General features: G+C 48.1%; 1 protein-coding gene across 1 annotated transcript in view; it reads left to right on the plus strand.

Annotated features, from left to right (window-relative positions):
- eipr1 (EARP complex and GARP complex interacting protein 1) overlaps positions 1-20907 on the plus strand; it is a 47865-nt gene that overhangs the window by 418 nt on the left and 26540 nt on the right. Inside the window, exons 2-5 of the mRNA XM_087833046.1 lie at positions 43-126; positions 4652-4784; positions 7318-7474; positions 18374-18473. Coding sequence (XP_087689172.1) covers positions 43-126; positions 4652-4784; positions 7318-7474; positions 18374-18473 — 474 coding nt within the window. The remainder of the gene's footprint in view (positions 1-42; positions 127-4651; positions 4785-7317; positions 7475-18373; positions 18474-20907) is intronic.

Genomic DNA, 20907 nt, shown 5'->3' on the forward strand with positions numbered 1-20907 from the left:
GTCTTGTATGTAATCCTTACTCTGTACTTCGTTACTCCGCAGGCTCGAGCTCTGACGGCGCAGGCAGCTGAGACCGACGCTGTTCGCTTCCTCGTGGGCACGCAGTCACTCAAGTTTGACAACCAGGTGAGAAGCACCAGTCCACAGGTGACGGAGAGCTCGGGGTTAGGCGAAATCATGTAAATACTAAAAACAGGGACCCGGGGGAGGCGTGGAAACATCACCACAAAAACACTCCAGTAATTTTTAATATTCGTACAGTCCCCAAATATATGGTAGCGGTGTGCTGCCCCGAGCCACAGCGCCTCCATCATCACAGTGCGCCTTTGGAGCTGGGCTAATAAAACACGGCAGGAATTTTCCAGCACACCTTTCCTTCCACACCTGTGATTCCTGGTTTTCCAATGAAATGTGTTGCCATTCTTCCTCTGTGGTCACTGCACCCCTCTTTCTCCCATCTTTCCTTTATGCACTTCTTTGAACGCTTGTTGAAGTAATGAAGACTTTTTAACACTTGTGAGATTCCACCTTTTTGGTTTCTGACTTATAAGCATTTATGAAGATAAGCGGCCTCGCTGTAGTGGTTCTTTGAGTTTGAATGTTTTGAGTCTAGAAGTTTCTTAACTGAACAGCAGCCTGACTCCTGCCACACAAAGACACAAACTGATGGAAAAAAACTTGGAGAAATTAATTTTATTCATCACTGCATCACAGCTAAGATTTAAATTTCCTCCCACTTTGCGACTTTAACGGGTTTCCTGCTTACAATGGGCCTTTACAGCTGATTGCACACATAACCATGTAAATAAGGAGTGTGTTTATTTTAGTAAAAACAAAGAAATACACCTTTTAGACCCCAGCCACCTCCTCCCGCTCATCCGGGGGAGCACCGAGGTGTCTGGGTCCGCCTCAGGGCTCCTCACAGTAGGACGTTTATGAAACGGCCGCCCAGGAGACGTCCTGGTCTCAGTGTGGAGGAGCAGCGGCTCTGCTCTGAGCTCCTGAACTCCTCACCTGATCTCTAAGGGAGAGGCAGCCGCCCTTCAGAGGAAGCTCCTTTTGCCTGCTTGTGTTCACAGTCTTGTTCCTTTGGTTCCTGCTCTGCTTCTGTCTCCTCCGTGAAGCCCCACCTTACCGTGCAGAGGGGTGTGTGTGTCCCAGTGTTGTAAGGGTGCCTTTGTCCTCTGTTAGGGTCTCACAGGACACCTGGAAACAATGCTTCTGAACTGTGCCTGAATTTAAACATTCATTCAAATGAAGTTTAATGAGGTTTAATGCAGGGGTGTCCAACTCCAGTCCTCGAGAGCTGCTGTCCTGCCATCTGAAAGCTGCAGGACTGGAGGTGGATCCCTGGTTTGGTGTGTTTGAAAGCACTCAGCAGGTTCAAAGGAAAGGACGCAGGAAATCAAAGTTCAGTGTCTCTACAGACCTCCAAACCAGGGGTCAGAGGTCAGATATGTAAAGTAATCAGGACTTTCTGTGTTAGCATCCTCAGAGACGCTGTGTTACAGGCAGCTGAAGGCTTTTATTCACGTGGTTTATGAGTTTGTAGCCATGTTATAGACTCTGTTCAGCTTTAAAGATGATTAATTATGTGTTCAATGGTTATATTTAGAATTAATATCAGCTCCTCTGTGTGTGTGTGTGTGTGTGTGTGTGTGTGTGTGTGTGTGTGTGTGTGTGTGTGTGTGTGTGTGTGTGTGTGTGTGTGTGTGTGTGTGTGGTGCAGGAAGAATGAGAGCATGCATGCACATCTTGCAGAGGTCATTACGGAGACAGATGACAGAAACAGTTGGCTCTAAACGGGGGAGAAATAATTAGCTGTGTGAGAGCGAGGGAGAGATTTGTGCCTTGAATAAGCGAGCGTGTTTGCTGGCAGACGTCAGTGTGAAAACAGTCTGGCACCGAGCGCAGACGCGCTGCAGTCCAAGTCTTGTTTAGCGAGGCTAACGCGCAGCTCGTCGGGAACGGTGACAACGCGTCCCGGTCGATCTGCGGGATTTCTTATTGCGCGCCCGAGCGCCGTCCTCCTAAAGCTGCTGCTGATTTCAGTCGTGCCGCTCGTTCGTTCAGTGTTTGCTTTAAAGGCCGCCGGTGAGACGTGTCAGTCCCGATGACATCACAGGACGGTCAGCTGATGCTTTACCTTCATACCGTGAACATGTTGCAGGACCTCGAGCTACACACTTCACACATGCAGCAGATCTCCACGTGACAGGAAACAAAACTGCGACCAGCTCAGTTTTCACAGTCAGACGAAATCATCACTAAAGTCTTGCATCATGAAAGATCAGCTGATTCTGGGAAAGACTGACTGGTGTAACCTTGAGTCGGTGATGGCTGCAGTTTGTGATCCTGCTGGTTTTACTGGTGTGTCGCGCTGCAGGGCTGCGGGCCTTGTTCTAAAGTCTTTGTTTCCTGGGTTTGGGGGGGGGGTCGTCAGCACCGGTTTGCTTTGAACTCCCATGAAAACCATTTTTCCGATTGGCATTTCAGCCCCGACAGCCCGTGCTACACCCGTAGCCCGCCGCCCTCTCCACCTCCCATTAAGCGTAATGCGGAGCGGAAGTGTCTCCACTCGCCGAGCCCCTCTCAGGTCCCTCAGAGACCCGTCGCTGCGGTGACAGATCGGGGGGCGCGCCGGCGTGGCATTTAAGGCCGCTAACGAGATAAAGCGCCGAGCTTGGCACCTCTCGGCCGCTCGCTGCTCCTCCTGCTTACTGTCATCAGTGCGGCTAAAGAGCTTTGCTGCAGGAGCCCGTGACGCGGGGTCCACGAGCCAGGCTCGTGCATCCCTCACCCCCCTGTATTTTACCAGCTCCTCCTCCTCTTCCTCCCTCCATTGGCACATAATTAAAAGCGCTGGGCCGGCTGCCCGAGCGGCTGAAGGCTGTGAGTCACTCTCCAGGCCTGGAAGACCGGGGGATAAATCACCTGGGGGAGGAGGGCCGGGACTTCTGTCTCCTCTCTCACCTAGGTTCATTCGGGGGGGATGGGTAGACCCTATTACCGGGCCCTCCAATTACCCTGTCCCGCCGGCCTGAATTTATTTGTACTGCTCCCCCACCGCCATAAAATTATAACTTTGCCTAATAATTTTTTGCTCGTCGCAGTCCAACTCAAGGTTAATAGCCGCCGAGCTGACTTTGAGGAGGCTGAAGGATGCTGCCACTCCTCCTCCACCTCCTCACACCTCCTGCTTTCATCCTCTTGTTCAGCCTGTAAAAGTAGTGCAGGCGAGGGGAGTGGAAGTGCCGGCAAGGAGTTATTGTCCAGCGCAACCCCATTAACGATCCCCCGAGGTGCCGTAAGTGTCTTTCTTATGGGAGAAACCTCCATTAATTGTCTGATCAAACCTTGAGACCCTCACTTTTTTACTGCGGCGCGGGCCCTGAACCGCATTCAATCGAGGACCCTCAGAATAGATTTCCATCTAATGAAAGGGGCGCAGCGAGGAGGAGTTTCCATTAACTTCTCCTGGATAAAACTTTGGCTTGTTTGTTGAAGTCGTGCGTGTAAAACACTCAGCGGCGTTTTCAAGTGCGCTCCACGGTTACTCCAGCTCACAGCGGAGCTGCGACTCTGCCGGAGCGTCGCTGGGACGCGGAGCCGCTGGTACAGAAGCTGGTGTAAGGAGGCGGACGTTTGAAGGACGTTAAACGCAAACTCTTTATGCAAGAATTCACTTCTCATTTCACGGTGAAAAGTGCAGGTCAGCAGCACGTCAGCCCACAATCAGCTGCTTTCATATATTAACTTGAGCCGCGGCACATTTTACCTTCAGTTGTTACAGAATTACACACGTGGGTCCAAATTTGGTGCTTTTTGATAGTTTTTCCAGCATTTTCGGTCCATTGTAGCTTCATAAGTACAGGAGACGTCCACGTTACGCCTTCGCGGCTGGAAACATAAAGTCTGTTAAAGTTGGAGCTAAATCAGTTTAACGTCCACTCTCAAAGATAAAAATCTGCTGTCGCTGATTCGCTCCGGGTCAGAATCATTTTCCTTAAATTCTTTCTGCTGATAAATGGAAAATGAAACAATATTTTCTGATTTGTTAAGACGATTTTAAAGTCTTCATGTCATGTCTGATACAGTTCGCTCACTTAAGTAAAGAGAGGTGGGTCAGGAAATGAGCCAAAGTCTGAGATGAAGCTTTTGTAAGCAGAGCTCGGAGAAACGTTGAAGTTTCCTGAGGAAGATGGGAGAGTTTACAGTTCAGGTGCTGAAGATGACGTCACAGGCCTCCTGAAACGTCCACAGTGTCCACGGAGAAGGATGACATGTGTCATCTCATGTGCTGAGCTGTGTAAACAGAGCCAACGCCGCTGAGCCCTCATCGGTTGGCTTTCCCTCCCGACGTCTGCAGCGTGAATCCAACAGCTCCTCTCACAGCGTCTTAATCGCTGCTTTGAAGGCCAAATCGAGATGAAGATCTTCAGCCGTGTGGAGTTTACGGGTAAAAAAAACTGAACCAAAGCGACGTCTGCCTTGAAATGACTTTTACTGTCACATTAAAATAAAAGAGGAACTTTCTTCTTCTTCATTCAGAGGAATCAGAGGCGCTTTGAACTGCAGTCGGTGTGAGTGGAGGGAGGTGCACCGGGTGTTTTTCAGCCTCATCCTCAGCACATCTCTGCTTTTCTTTCAGATCCACATCATTGACTTTGATGATGAGAATAACATCATTAATAAGAACGTCCTTCTGCACCAAGCTGGGGAGATATGGCACATCGGCGCCAGTCCTGCAGATAAGGCTGTGCTTACCACCTGCTATAACAAAAGTGAGTCCCACTGTTTCCTTCTGTCTGTGGCTCCATTCTCTTTATGTTCCTCTTTTTTCTGTGTGCATATATTACATCCTCCTCTTTTTATTCCCACTTCTCATGTCTAATGACCCTGCAGCCGCTCCGTCCTCACAGGCCAACGTCAGCAGCTGCGTTATAAATCAGACTCTGATAGAATCGATACTAATCTGTGACCACGACGAGCCACGCGAGTCTCGCTGTGGCAGGATGAAGGTCACACAAACGTCTCGTGTGCAGATTGTATGAATTCTTTTTGTTGATCTTTATTTACAGAGAGTCTGCTCGCGCGGGCCTGCCGGTAACCGGTAAAATGAAAGAAGCCGAGCGGGCCTCGTGACAGGAAATGCTGTTTTATTTAAATGAGTGCGCGTTTCCACGATGACGCACATCTGTAAGAGTCTGGGAGACCGACTGCTGCAGATTCCCGTTTCTACTCTATGCAGCAGCTGCTCAGCAGGTCGCAGATCACCCAATCACAACCTGTCACCACAGGACGCGCCATCTAATCTTCATGAATGATCAATAATAAAGATGAATCATGTTTGAGTATTTTATCCATCAACTATATGCTGAATGACTCGTTCACTTTATTGCATTTAGTAGAAGCTTATATGAGGAAAACGGAAAACGAAGATGAAGATGTCTCCACAAACCCGACACCAACACAGCGGGTAAAACCCACGGACCCAGCTTTAAACTGAAAGCTGGACGGACCAAGATCCCCTTCAATAAAAGCTTGTAGGGCGTTACAGCAGCGACGCGCACCAGTGAGCTGCCGTCGCCCTAAAAGCCTTTTTTACACAGTGAGCGAAAAAACTACACGAAATTCAGAATTTCTCAGATTCAGATTCGTCGTGAGGTGTGCGCACACCGAAAGCGAGAACGCGCCGTGAATAAACCGGAGTGGACGAAAATCCGTGACGAGCTGATCCTGATGTTTCTGAAAGACAAAAAGAAGAAATGCAGATTCAGGTTCGTCTTCTCAGGACCGGGCACAGCAGGGAGGAGTCGCTGGTTCAACCCCGGAGTCGTGCATGCTTCAGGATGTCCGCGGGGCAGTCGGGAATCACGCCAGAGAGCCGGCTGACCCGTAGCCGCGTGTCTGAGGTCCAACAGGTTGCGTGTTTCAGTCCCAGTGAGCGTGTTTGAGCTGTGAGCGCACTTGTTGCCACATGCAGTGCTCTAATTGGTCAGATTTAAGTAGTAAATTCGTCACGAGACACGACGTCGTGGCCGTGAGTCCCAAAAATATTTTTAACACGCGAGTTGTGAGCTTTATATTAAGCGCTATAATAAATATCACGTGACCCACAGCTAAGAGTGCATGCATCCAGCAGATGTTTTTGTAACGCAGCTGTCGCCCCCTGGTGGCCGTTAACTTCCGGACACTACGTCGATCTTTTAGGATGTTTTTTGTTTGTTGCGTGACCCCAGACGTTGCAGTCGCGCGCTCGTTGGTGCCCGGTGCCCTCGGGTCTCCGTCTCACTTCAAAACGAACGTTTGCGTCTCCCTGAGACGTTCGCCTGGATAAATCAAAGCTTTTAATAAAGCTGGACTGGTGGAGTTTGAGCTCCTCTGGAGGATAGAAGGCGGAGAGGAGACAGCCGTGTCAGGTGGGACTCGGGGCGGATCGCTCTGGGACTGGGTGTAGTCTCCACGCTCCCCCCTCCGTCTCCGTCTGTCTGTCAGCTGCACGCTCGAGTTCACAGGATGACAGCCACGGTGGACGGCCCACCACGCGCCGCTGCCCACACCGACACCGGCGCAACCCAAATATATAGAAACACAACAGGCAGCAGCGCATTAATGCAGGGCTCGCACAGAGCCCCGCCACTTAGTCCGAGCGCAGGCTCGTCTGAATCCACTCAGGAAATCTGTGGACTCGTCGCCATGCTTTTAATTTGACAAATAGGCCCGACGCCTGCCCACGCGCTGCCAATACCTACACCAAAAAGAAACGAGTCTTTCTCTCCACCCGCAAACTTTTAGTCCAATTACTGTATGACTGTGCTCCACTCTATATCTACTCCTCTGGTTCCAATTAGCAGCTCCAGCCCTGGCGTGGATGTGCCAAAATAACTCGTTTATTATGTGGATTAGGAAGAGAGTGTAGTCACATTAGTGCCTGTACATCTCACGCACACACTAACAAAGCTTATCCTTATGCTGCAGTCACTGTTTAACCTGCTTAAGACGCCACCGGGGATCGTTAAAGGTTTCATTTATTAAGCAGTGATTCAGCTTGAAACTGGGTGACAATGAGGAAAAATAGAAATTCAAAGAACAAACATTAGCAGAGGTGGACAACTTTATCCACCTGGATGGGCTCTAAGTTTTTCATGCAACACTTTTTATTTCCAGAGTTTAATCAAAGTTGAAAGTTTGGCAAAATGTCTTAAAATATCCAGATTTAGATATCGGGGACTCGGACCACTGTCCCCACATATCAGTAAAACAAGAGCACCCTCCTCCCTAACACTGTGTGTGTGTGTGTGTGTGTGTGTGCAGCCAGCGACAGCAGGGTGGTGTCCTGCGCGGCCGTGTGGCGGATGCCCTCTGACTGGGAGACAGGAAACCACGAGTCACCTGACGAATCCGCCCACAACCCCCAAACCCTGGAGCTGCTCTGTCACCTAGACGACAGCACCCACGGCAACGCTGCCTGGTAGGTGTTGCCGGGGAACCGCTCAGAGTCGTGGCACAAATGATGCAAGAGCTCCTTTGATCCGCAGTAATGTGTTCGACTGCTTATTAGAAGACGGGTGTTAATAATAACTCCAGGACGACCTGCAGCTCGCAGAGAGTCAAATAAACGACGAAAAACAGATTTCAAAACTCCTTTAAAGCTTTTCTCTCAATACAAAATATCTGCAGCAAACTTTACTATCAAACGAGACACTTGTGAGCAAAACTCTGCACGGAGCACAACGCAGGCTTTCTAATGAAGGAGGCTGCAGCGCTGTCAGGCCAACCTGATAACGTTTAAGCAGTCCAGGCTAAGATCAACCAGGCGAGTGTAGAGCTGCAGCTTCGAGTCTCTCCGGGTGTTTGCGCTGTCATAAATAATGTGATCATTTATGTGGCTTCATTTGATTCTCCCAAAGCTTTGTTAGATATCACATATTTGAGAGCGAGGCAGGAAGTCGTCATAGTTACACTGTAACAAAGAGTCAGCCTTGGATTTTGTAGCTTTTGCCTTTCTGCAGATACTTGACATGAAGTTGAGGCTCAATAAAGCTAACACTGGTATGTTAGCACCAAGGTGCAACCTCTGCAGCTGAACAGAGAAGCGCCAAAAGCTGCAGTTCCTCTGACGTCCAGCAGAGGCAGCAGTGAGTCAGTCCACATAAATAAACATGTTTACAGGACGATGCACAAACAGTTTGGGCTCTGAGGATGATTTAAACAGCTGCTGATGAGATGAGGCTTTATGGGGTTTGTGGATGTTTGCTGGTTTTGTTGGGTTTCTTGGATCTGAACACGTTTAAGCTTGCTGTAGACCAGCGGGCTCCGACCCCGGCCCGGTACCGGCCCGCAAGAGTTGAGGAGGACGCTGCTAATAAAGTTACACAACTACACAGTGAATTTGAATTATTATTATATTTACAAAATACCACAGTTTTTGTTTTGGTCGTATCATTTTATTTTGTTGTTTTTATCCGCGACACCTTAAAGGCCGGGCCGTGAAAATATTGTCAGACATTGAACCGGTTCATGCCGCAAAAAAGGTTGGGGACCGCTGCTGCACAATGTGTGCATGCGAGCTGTTTTGCACTCTGGCATTGACCCGTGTTGAGCCCTCGATCTGTACCACCAGAGGGCGCTGTCACAAATAGCTGGTCTGTGGGCCGCTCTCCTTCAGGCTTGTGCTGTAGTTGTTCCTGTAAAGCTCCTCGTGCTTCGATCGTAGATGTTTTTCTCATCATCAGTTCATGTATCGAACCAATCAGCATTCAGCGAACCATCACTGGGAGTGCACGCTACCAGGAAACCCGCCATGCCTCTCATGTGGGCTGCGTGCGTCCACGAGGTGATGCTTGGTTTGTAGATGAGGGACGAGCTGTGCTCTTTAAACTGTGACACGGCGTGAAGCGTGTCAGTGACATCACAGAGCGTGTTGTTCAGAGCGCCACGTGTAAAACTGGACGTTTGCCCTCGCCAGATAGACACGAACGACCTGCAGGCGGTTTCAGGCGCGCTGCGTCCGTTTGATGCTGACATTACAAATCCAGCATCTACGGCACTAAAGACATGAGGTGGAGCAGACACTGACCCCGCCCACACGCTCCCGTATACGGGCGCCTTCGTTTCCGTTCTGGCTCCGACTCAGGTGGAAGAGTGGGCCGTGCACCGTCCCGAGGGTCAGAGGATCGATCCCACGCTGCTCCCGCCTGTTAGAGAGTCCTTAATTACAGATTAAAATGTGTGTCTGTGTGTGTGTGTGTGTGTGTGTGTGTGTGTGTGTGTGTGTGTGTGCGTGCGTGCGTGTGTGTGTGTGAGTGTGTGTGTGTGTGTGTGTGTGCGTGCGTGCGTGTGGCAGAAAGTATTTCGAATGTCCGCCTGAGCGGCGCCATGTGAGTCCCGGTCCATTTCATTTCACTCAGGCTGTAGTCGCGGCCCGATCCTTTTGTCTTACTGTCAGAGCTCCTCGCCATAACTCAGAGCCCCACGAGAGCCAAAATCAATGCCCCCCCACCCCCCCGCCTTTACTCCACTCTTCATTGTCCGCCTCATGATTGCGATCATTTTTAGAGGCACCAATCAGTTAGTGTGATGCATACTGCAGGTGTCTGCGAGGGGGAGATAAAGATGGAGGAGGTGAAGAAAACAGAAAGATGGAGGGTAGCTCAAGAAAGGAGACGAGACCGAGGAGATTGAATTTGTGCAATTGTGTGTGTGTGTGTGTGTGTGTGTGTGTGTGTGTGTGTCTGTGTGTGTGTGTGTGTGTGTGTGTCAGAGGGCAGGTCAAGCAAGGCTGCTGGGTAGAGATTGATGTCTCTGAGCTCCACCATCTTAACACACCGAGAGCTGTAACCCTCACAAGGGCACCAAACTGTGTGTGTGTGTGTGTGTGTGTGTGTGTGTGTGTGTGTGTGTGTGTGTGTGTGTGTGTGTGTGTGTTGTGGAGTCTGGATTCAATGCTGTGAAGCCTGTAGCCTATGCTGTGCACTATTGGCTTCTCTAGATGGATGGCTTTGGTCTGTTGCCCACCTCCTCCATCTCTCTGCTACACACACACACACACACACACACACACACACACACACCTACCTTATCTAGTGTGGACTGTCATCCTGCACTGGTCAAGAGGGGACCAGTGTTTCCAGTATTTTTAAGAAACAAAATGTAAAAAGGAAAATTTATTTTAGATTAAAAAAACACAAAAACCCCAAAAAATGCAACCCCGGCCCATGTTTACCCGTCAGTCTTCCACAGATTGTGTTACAGCGCCACCTGCCTGTAGTCCTCGTGTGATGTGAAGCTGTCACAAAGCTCGGTGTTAAGCTCTCCTTCCTCCATGTAGCTGCTAGCACTGCTGTTGTTAGCCACAGTGTGCCATGCAATGTGACATCTTGTATGTGCGTGGTGTTGTTCATTGCAGCAGCGATGTGTAACAGCAGAACCTGCAGGAGGGCTCATTCTGACCCCGTCCTGCTAACAGCAGCAAAGACGTCATTTCTTCAACAAGTTGTTTTTAACTTTTTTGTCATTTTAAGGACATTTTGACAAAACGAGTGTGTGGGATTAATTTTGGCTCTTTATTAGTTTTATAAATGATGTGGATCGTTTTGTCACAGACGACAAAGATCAGATCACATTAGCTGAAAGCATCTGATGGACGGCCCACTGCTCCTCCATCGGTCACCCACTCTGCCTCTGCTTGTGTTGGTACATCGACTGTAGTCAACAGCAGTTACGGATTAGCTATATATAAATTATATACATCAGTAAATAATATATATCTTTATGACCATTTAAAATACCGCTATAGAAAATTACACGTTGCTGTAATTTCTGATGCCCTCTTGACAAATAAAGAGTATCTGACTGTGATTTAGATAAAACTGATTGCAGCTTGTGGCAGGATTGTTCTCTGTGGATCATCCATGAGATGTGTTTGATAAGTCAGTTTAAATACAGGAAGTCACTGTTAGCTGGAGGTGGGAATCACCATACATCCCACGATACAATATTATCACAATACTTAACGCACGATACGATATTATTGCAATTTTTAAAAATATTTTGCGATATTCAGATTCTGTACATAAAGGTAAACTTTATCAATATTCATTTTCTCTAATATCAAAGTCTCACACTCAGTCTTTCTCTCATTTCAGTTTGATTGTTGACAAACTGAACGGTTTGTATTACAGTCTAGTCCAACTTAACTGAATCAACCATCTGGTACAATTATAGCTATTCTGAACTATGCAGTTTATGAAAACTATGCAGCCCCTTCAGCAACTGAAGAATCTGAAAGTAAATTAAAACAAAATATAATTTTACATTAAATAAAAAAGTTTTAAACTTAATTAAAATAAAACATGTCTTAAATTAAAATAAGTAAACTGTCATGTTTATTAAACACATTTGGACAGTGAAGGAATGTCAGGATTCTTGCTCAGAAAAAGGATCAACATGCTCTGAAGTCAGAGCACAAAAACCTTTTTGTAACAAAATATCGATTTCTGCTGTCCCTGTATCGATACATTATTAGAAACAAAATATCACCATGCTACAAAGTATCCATTTTCCCACACCCCCACTGTTAGCCACGTCCTGCACAGCCCCACAGTAATTATTAATCTGTATATTTAGTTATCAATCACAGCTGTGCCTCATTTACTAAAATGAATTTTTTTAAAAATCATTTAATCTCATTCAAAGCAGGACCAACACACACACACACACACACACACACACACACACACACAGTGATAATGCTGGCAGCACCACCCATGCATGTTTGTGTGTAAGAAGACAAAGAGTAAAGAGATCTGAGTTCTTATGAGGCTTTTGTCTGTTTTGTGTGTTTGTTCACCTGCTTGTGTGTCCACTGTAGCGTGTCCGCATCCTTCATGTGTGCGTTTTCCGGTTGCCGGCGAGTCCCTCCACTCCCGGCAACAATAACACTTTCTTCTTCCCCAAATCCCCTCATTGTTTGGGTGGGCAAACATTCGAGCCTCTGCCCGTTGTGAAGCGTGCTCTGAATGGAAATATCGGCAAAGCCAAAAAAATAAAAATAACGGGACTAAACAAACCTCGGGAAAAATCATGTTGTGTTTTTTTCCCCCTCTTCCTGCACTTGGTTTCGATTGGGAGCCTTGCCAGATGAGTGCATCGATTCCCGTGGAGCCATTTGAGCCAATCACGGCCCTAGGAGGGAGCGGTAAAGCGCAAAAGGCAGCGAGGTTGATTTTCTAAAGTGGGGTGTGACAGGGGGGGGGGGGGGGGGGGGGGGGTAGGAGGTGTTTATGGGGTGATTGTGTGTGTTTGTGTGCACACACACGAATGCAGCCATGTGTGTTATTGTTGTGTGGTCGTTTGTGAGGCCCGATGGGCTCTGCTCTCTGTCTGCGTCGCCGCCATGCAAAGAGTCTTTGTGAGCGTCGCCTCGTCTCAATCAATTGGACCCCCGACGTGGGCTGTCATGTGGACTGTCAGCCGTGTGTGTGTGTGTGTGTGTGTGTGTGTGTGTGTGTGTGTGTGTGTGTGTGTGTGTGTGTGTGCAGGCATGGACTGAAGCTTGTAGCTCTGCTGCTTTTTTCCCGTCTGTGACGGCAGCAGCTGCACAAAGAAATAATCTGTCTGCGGCCGAGCTCGCAGTTACCTTAAATGGTAATTCCAGTTTATTGTGACCCCACCTCCACCTGTATCATTACAGGTGGAGGTGGGGCTGTTTCCACAGGGTGGTTTATGGGACTCCTGCAGGGTCGGCACTGCAAAGCAGACTGAAACCTCTGGGGCTGAAAACTGAAGCTTTCCAGCATCCAGGACACAAAGACACACAGGAAACGGTCCACAGGTGGAAGATGTTAACCCTTTAAAGCCGGTCGGAGCGAGCACGCTCCGTTTTGCATAACTATTTTTAAATCCTGGTAGCTCTGCAACCACGTGAGCTAGCGCAATCATTTTTTTTGCATATGAAACCGGAGGAGTTGTACTTACATCTTATGCCATCAGCTTGTCCTCGGTCACAGTTTCCTTCCACATATAGCTTTGCAAAAACTGCATAAAAAGCACTTGCAGCAACAAAAACATAATATTCCAGAAACACGCTTTGCCGATCAAATCAGCTGTTCATAACACTTCCCACATTGAAGCAGACATCAGCTTACTTGTAGGCTTTAAAAGCCTATACTGGAATTTTTAAAAGTCATGTTTGACTTTATGCTTTTCTGAATAGTTTCTGGGATGCTTAGAACTCAAATTGAACTGCTTAAAATAGTTTATTTTGATCCACATGCTGTTTTCTTTGCAAATTTGCATCATAGGATTGTTTTTTGTTTTTCCTGCAGTGTATAAAAATTGGTGTATTTCAAAAATAAAACTATGAAGACACTCAAAATAAATTTCCTGTGGTGGGAAACTATTTTGTGCAACTTTTTTGTATTTACAGTTTTGAGGGATAAGCCTCTTAAATTTCTCTAACTAGAAATATATGTTAAAAAAACAAAAACGATTTTCCATTTTTTTGTCGTTTATTGCACTTTTTTGCAATTTATGTAATTACTATGCACTTAATGCAGACATATTATTAAAATTTAGGCTGTATTGGTTGTATTGATGTATAGCAACTTGAAATGCTCCCAAAAATGGCTCCACAGCATGTAAACATATAATATAAGCTCTGGTGGACTTGGTTCTATGGTAGGTCTTAAAGGGTTAAAATCAAGTGGTGTCCTGACCCAGAGGGTCTAAACATAAGGCCCAGGGACCGTCAAAGGGTCCAATCCAGCCGATTGAAAGGCGAAAAGGACGTAAATTTGAGGCTGTTTTCACCAGTTTTACAGCCTGAATAGAAGAAAATCACCTGTTGCTGACATACAGCCAGATAAACGTTAAATAACAGAACAGTTTAGGTTTTTCATTGTGGAGGTTTCTATTTATTCTATTTTTTTTTCATTCGGGATTCTACTGTGAAGGAAAAGCAGGACTGAAAACGTCTTCTTTTGTAACGTGTGTCTGTAAGTCTGAGCTGACGGCTTTGACTGCTTCACACTGAACAAAGGAAGCAGGTTTGAGCCTGCGTCATGGTGGTTTGGGTTCAAATCCAGGTCATTAAAACGTTCCTGGAACGTGTAAATATCCAGCTGGTGATGTCAGGAAGTGGTGGAGATGCAGATCTGACGAGTTTGCACGTAGCAACACTGCATTTGTCCGTCCGTCCTGCAGATGCTCTGTTTGTCCCCGTGTTCATGCCCAAGAAGGACCAGGAAGTGTTTGTTGGCTTCTCTGTAACGGGGGATTAAACTCATATGGATGCAAAGCACAGCAGAGCGAGCAGAGAGAGAGCGCGTGGCTCGACGTGGATATATGGGGCTGTAAAAGCTCCACAGCTCTCCCAGCATACATTCCAGTACACGGCGTGCCAGCTTGTTGCAGAGCTCAAGGTCAAACGCACATAACTTGGAGTGTTTCATAAGAGAGAGAGATGGAGGCGAGCTGTCTGCCTCTCAGTGTTGCATGAATTAATTGATCCTACAGGGAACGATGGGCTATGAATCCCAAAGCGGAGTGTGTTTTAATTGGTCCTGTGGTGCGCCGAAGTGTGTGTTTAGGAAGGAAGGAGCGGTGGTATCGAACATGCTGCAGTCGCTATCGACAGGGTCTACGTGGAGCCCTCGGTGTGTGTGTTTGTACTTGTTTTGCTACATTAAGGGGACAGAGTGTTACAGGGCTTTTGTGGGGACTTGCCTTCCTTCTGGGGACACAAAGCATCGATCGATTGATCAGATGTTACCTTTGATTGTTAGTTTGGCTTCCAGCAGTTACAGTTGGGTTCACGCGTTTTTGGATTATGCTAGCTTGAGTCTACCCTTGAGTTATGGGTTTTTTTAGATTGAGATTAAACGTACTAAAGAGCTTGGCTGGGACGCGGTGGATTATTCATGTGGAAAGTTTACTGGGTGTGATGCTGTGCTGCTGGTGTTTACTACCTCAGTGCATGTTCTCTGTTTTAAACAGTGGACGGTGAAGTGTTATCAGTGAAGATTAAGAATAATCCAGGATGAGCATCATGTGATGTTGCACCGTGGATGGATGCAGATATATTCGTGCTCTGCTGTCCTGTAAGATGCAGTATTTCCAGATTATGGCTCATCGTTGTTTTCACTTTGTTGCGATCTGGTCGGCCTACCGTTTGTTTATGGCTACGTTTAGTTGTCCAGCCTTTGAAGGTGGCCTGCTGCACAGGAGTGTGAGAAATGCATTAAGGGAGATTTAGAAAGCCATCTTCCCTTTCAGGCTGCAGGGTCTGACTGTGAGTCAGTGTGAAGTGCTCCGAAATGACGAAGGCTGCGTGCTGTGAGTGCGTCCATGACTCGCTGCTCCTCAGGAGGGCAGTAAAAGCCGCCCTCAGCAGCTGTGACTTCACAGCCCTTATAAACTCCCCTCCCTCCCTCCGTCGCTGCTCCACCTTTTCTAATAGCGCCGTGCGTATTTGAAGCCTGGATTAAACCCAAATGCAAACTTTAACTTCCCCTCCTTTCCCCTGTCGTTCCTTTTATCTCCCCTGAACACTCTCACCTCCTCTCTCTGCTTTTCAAACGCTGGCATTGTTGCTGCCGCTGACAGATGAGTCCAAGGAAATGAAGTTGTCTAATTGATGAACTCCTTAAATAAATGGCATCATTTAGTAAAGCTCTAATCGCAGCGGTTTTCTGGCCGTGACAGACATGCAGACCTTCAGCCAGACCACGTCTGCACCGCGCTGCTGACATTTTACATCCTCTAACCCAGATTAGACGCAGCTGAAAAGTCACACTAAATCAAAACCCTAACGAGCATATAGCAGCTTTTCCCGGCCAAGGTTATATTTAGCTTATTGGCCGGTCTCTGACTGCACTGACACGTTGCTTTTAGAGCTGGCAGGACTCGAGTTAAGAGCAGAGCTTTCTCGCTCGGGCTGTCGTCTTTCTTTGACCACGCGGTCGCTTTCTGTCTCGATTTAGCTGCTAAACCATCCAAACTAAGAGGAGGGAACAAAAGCAAACAAGTATCCAGGGAATGATGAACAACAGTTAGTGCGGCGTGCAAGGTCTCTCCAGAATACAGAGTTTAAGTAGAGCGCAGAGGCTCGCCTAAAGAAGCTGCAGCAAAAGGTCGATACTCTGCAGACGGGCGTGCGCAGGAGGAATCAAAGCGTGCAGTAAACGCTCTACTGTACTTTACTGCTGCAGAGTCGACTGACAGAACTGGGTCCTCTGTGCTCACCGGGCTGAGCTCGTGTGCTGTTGTGCAGAAAGCTGCTAATGTGACTAAGAGCACAGAGCAGCGTTTAAAGTGCACTAATGGGCTTTTTTCTCCTTTTTATGAGTGTGATCAGAAAGTCCTGATGCTGATTTGATCTCAAGATCACCTCCTCGTGCACCTCTGGACCGGTCTCGGCACTGCTGCTGCCGATGGTCCCTGCACGTGTCGCGTGGGGATCCACGGTAACGCCCTGAGACACGGAGGGACGTTCAGAGGAGATGGATCTGAAGTTCAGCGCGTGCCTTCTCGTAGCGGTTCAAAGCACCGTGAGCACTCAGGAGGCTTTATGGACGCGCAAACACAAACTTTGTGTGCTGTGTGATGTCAGAGTAGCAGCCGTGCTTCAGAGGGGCCAGAGGGGCGTGGCATGATGAGAGCGTGCAAACTTAAGTCATGGGAGGAGCTTCACCTGTACGAGTTTAAACATGGCCAGGGTTTCTAATAATGAGATGAGCGTATGCTCAGTAATCAAGCACACACTGCGTGATGTCACCGCGAGGGTACGGCTGGCATACCGGGACAGCCAATCAGGAGAGAGTTGTCTTTAAGGAAGGAGCTAAGGCTGCTTGTTTCAGAGGCTGTGCTGAGGCTCAGTGTGAGATACAGAAGGATTATTATGACCTGTGGATCATGCAAAGCTGCTGTAGGAGAGCACGTGATACCTTATCATGCTGAGTGCACCAAAGGTTTTACCTGACTGACGCTGTGCTGGAGGCGTTCATGTTTCATGAGCACCTGAGCGTCCGGACAGGCAGGAATACCACAGTCGTCATAGCGCCACCTGCTGGGAACAGCTGGTTTATGAGTTCACCCTAAATTGTGTTACAGCGTGACTATAGCCTCGCTTTATTTAAAAACGAGCCTGCAGCATCCGGCTCCGGTTGTTTGTACCCGACAGGCGGATTAAAGGATTTGGCATTTTTTAAAGGTATTATTTTTCTTTTGTTTCTGTTCGGTGTGTTTGGTTTTTCTGTAAATGGGTAGGTCAATACCAGTTTGGCGCTCCGGTGAGTATTGGTGGCAGCAGCGTGTGTGGATTTGGCTCAAAATAAACTACAGCGAGCTTATGTTAACAAAGGAGCGTGCAGCCCAGTGCAACAGAATGACTCACTGATGGGTTTTCAATAGTTTAGACAACAACAGGGCTCCATGGCACGGAGGAGTGAGGCGTGTCGCAGCTCTGCTACACAGAAAATCACCGCTGATGGTTCTGCTCTGCTCCTCTAAACTCCTGACACCATTAAACGCAGATTCAAAGAACCTGAAGTTGGTTTTGTTTGCTGGAAGTACAAGCAACCACTGTGATGTCATCACACCAACAATAGCATGTTTGAGGTTTCATCGCCAGAGATACGGGCTAATGTGAGCTGACACTTCATGGATGGTGCAGGTAAACTCACAGCAGCCGCATTATTGATCCGAATGCTCAGATGGTGACAAAGATAAGAAGAAGAGAAACACGTGATGGACACAGGAAGTAAACAGACTCTGGTTGTGCACAGAGAGTCAGTTAGCAATCGAGACACAGGTGGGAACAATAAAGGTGAGTCAGGCGGTCGGGGAAAAGGAGAAAGAACTCAAACACAAATGACTAACTGTAAGTAAAAAGGAGTGCAGCATAAAACAAAAGACCAACCAACATCCAATGGCAACCGACAGCCGCCTGTGTCGCCATGCAGCTGTCGGTAGGCCACGCCCCTAATAATGCAAGATTTAAGCCTTAAACAGCTGTTGTGAAAGAGGAAATGATCTACAGATCCAAAGAGTTTGTGCATCAGGCTGTAAACATGTTTGTCTCTGCTCTAAAGTCTGTGGGGACTGGCTCACTGCTGCCCCTGCTGGACACTAGAGGGACTGCAGGTTTCGAGGTCAATTCTTAACTCATGCAGAATTATTTTAACTGATTTCTTATTAATTTTTTTACTACAAATGATTTTGAAACACATTCATCTTCTTTAAACACGCAGAGCACAGCTGTGTGACCATCGCTGCAGATGTCACAGACCCCGTCCCCTGCAGCATGTTTGCGCTCGATTTGACCGTGGCCCTGTGCTTCTGTGTTTGTGTGTCTTTTGTGTATGTACAGCGTGCTGTGGGAGCCCATGGGGGACGGCAAGCGCGTGATTTCATTGGCTGATAACCATGCGCTGCTCTGGGACCTGCAGGAGAGCTCCACACAGGCCGCGGTGAGGAAACTGTAAACCAGAGGCACGCACGCCGTATCGCACAATAGCTAACTCATTATTTGATAACTGCCATATCGTCCTGGTGTTATCAGACGCACACATCCTCCCTGTGTGCGACAACAGCACAGCGTCCACTATTCATCCTGCCGCACACACACACACACACACACACACACACACACACACACACACACACACACACACACACACACACACACACACACACACAGCTTTAATATTATTCTGGTCAAGCTGCTCCTGCTGTGACAGTAATAGTCTTGTTTAATACGTACGAGGGAAATCGTTCCATCTCCTTTCACAGTTCACTGAAGTGGAGCTGCTGCAGTTATACATTAAGTTTCACTTACAGGCGCTGCAGTACACAACCTGATGTATGTGTGAGGAACATTACACACCACGCGTGAAGCCCGGCGTCTCGCTCTCGAAACGCGCGCGGACGCCGCTCTGCCGCTCTGCCGCTCCAGTAAGACCGACTTTCGTTAATGACGCTTTAGTCAGTCGTCGTTTTGTGTTAACAGACGATGAAATCAGAATTGTTGCATAAACTTTATCCCCTCGTTTATTCATTTACCCACCGCGGTCGCGGTTCAACGTCCTGCAGCTCTGAAACCTCCATAAGAGAATCCACTCAGCGTGGACGTGACACTGACGATCAGGACTTTTCCACAGCCGGTAATCCAAACCAGGCAGCAGCAGATTAGTGACCGGCCTCGTGCTCTGGGTGGATCGTCTCAGACCTTCTCCTGGATCCATTTTCGGCGTCTTCTTCCTGCCCTGTGATGGCGTCTGTCTCTGCACTGTGATGCACTGCAGTGACCGTTAGCTCGTGCAGGTTAGAGGTTAGAGGACTGCACAGGTCTCATGTACAGTTTACTCAGATATTTCTTCCATGCCTCAGATAATCCGTCATTCTGACACTGAAACTTTGACCTGAAGTCCGTGAACTCATCAGAGAAGCGTCTACAGTGAGGAGAGCCGGAGGTGGACGAGCTGCCGATGCTCACAGTCAGAGTGGCTGTATTGGAGAAAACATGATGAAGGAAGACCTCAGAGAAGATTCACGGATGCGGTGAAGCACGAGGGGCGGAGTTAAGAGCTCTGTGAAGTCCTGGACTCTTCTGGTTCTACCAGTGCAAACTGGGAGAACCCACTTCAGACCAGGATCCCTGTTACGCTGCAGACGCCTCACGCTCGAGACTTTCACTGCAGTAAAAATAAAGCGTCGAATGAGTGGCTGAATCGTGCGTGGACGCTTTCGATCAATTCGTCGGCAGTCCCGTCCTTCCTGCAGGGTGAAGAGGCTCTTCACTGTAAGCTCTCAGTTTTCCAACCTGCCAGCTTTGCCCTCAAAAGGCCCATTATGTGTTTAAAGCCTGGAATAATGGCGTGCGTCGGGCGCGCGCGGAAGAAGTAATAGAGCGGCGGCGTGGGTCGGCCCCGGCTTTCATGAGTGTGTTGTTCCATCCGGAGCGATGATTCTAGATGAGTCATTAGTGATTCATGCACTCGTTTAGTGATTCACATAAAGGCCAGCCAGGTCACACACACCTGTGTGTGTGTGTGTGTGTGTGTGATGTGGTCATTCACGAGCTGCACTGTTGGAGAAGTCGTTCCAGGGTTTATCAGTCGAGCTGCGTTCACCAGCAACACCTGACCAATCAGACGCAGGGACAGGTCTCCGGGCAGAGGAGCAGCAGGTCATCTTCAGCATGTCCACATGTCTGAATGCACTGAGTTTCTGCCCTGTGATTGGCTGATTACATGTTTGAGTTGACGAGAAGCTGAGCAGGTGTACCTAATAAAGTGGCAGGTGAGTGTGTTTGATTTGACGGGACAGTCGGTTCACGTCATTATCATGGGCGTGTGTGTGTGTGTGTGTGCGTGTGTGTGTGTGCGTGCGTGTGCGTGTGTGTGTGTGTGTGTGTGTGTGTGTGTGTGTGTGTGGTGGCTGTAGCTCGGTGGTTCTGCTCCAGTCTGCATGCCAAATATCGTTGGGCAAGATACTAACATGTTGCGTCCATCGGAGTGTGAATGTGTATGAATGTTAGATACTCAGCACTTAAGCTTAGAAGTGCTTGTGGGATGAATGGGTGTGATTGGCTGCAGCGTCCATCTCCAGGGCCTGATTGGGTGAATGAATTAGTTGTATAAAGTTTGGTGCTCAGACAGAGTAGAAAAGCGCTATATAAGAACCAGTCCACTTACCATCAGGTTAGAAATGCTTCAAATCATCCTCACCGATTACCGATGGCCTCCACAGACACGTCGCAGGAGGACCTGCAGACTCCTGCGGGATGCTGTCACGGGGGGAAGTTCGTATCTGCAGGCTACCTCAGTTTCCCGGATCTGGAGGTCAAGACCAGGTCAAGTCTGGAGGCAGAAAACATTCCCAATGTTTAATGCTCTATAAGTG

This window comes from Neolamprologus brichardi, chromosome 19, assembly GCF_056152115.1.
Source record: "Neolamprologus brichardi isolate AB-2024 chromosome 19, ASM5615211v1, whole genome shotgun sequence".
NCBI classification, from domain to species: domain Eukaryota; kingdom Metazoa; phylum Chordata; class Actinopteri; order Cichliformes; family Cichlidae; genus Neolamprologus; species Neolamprologus brichardi.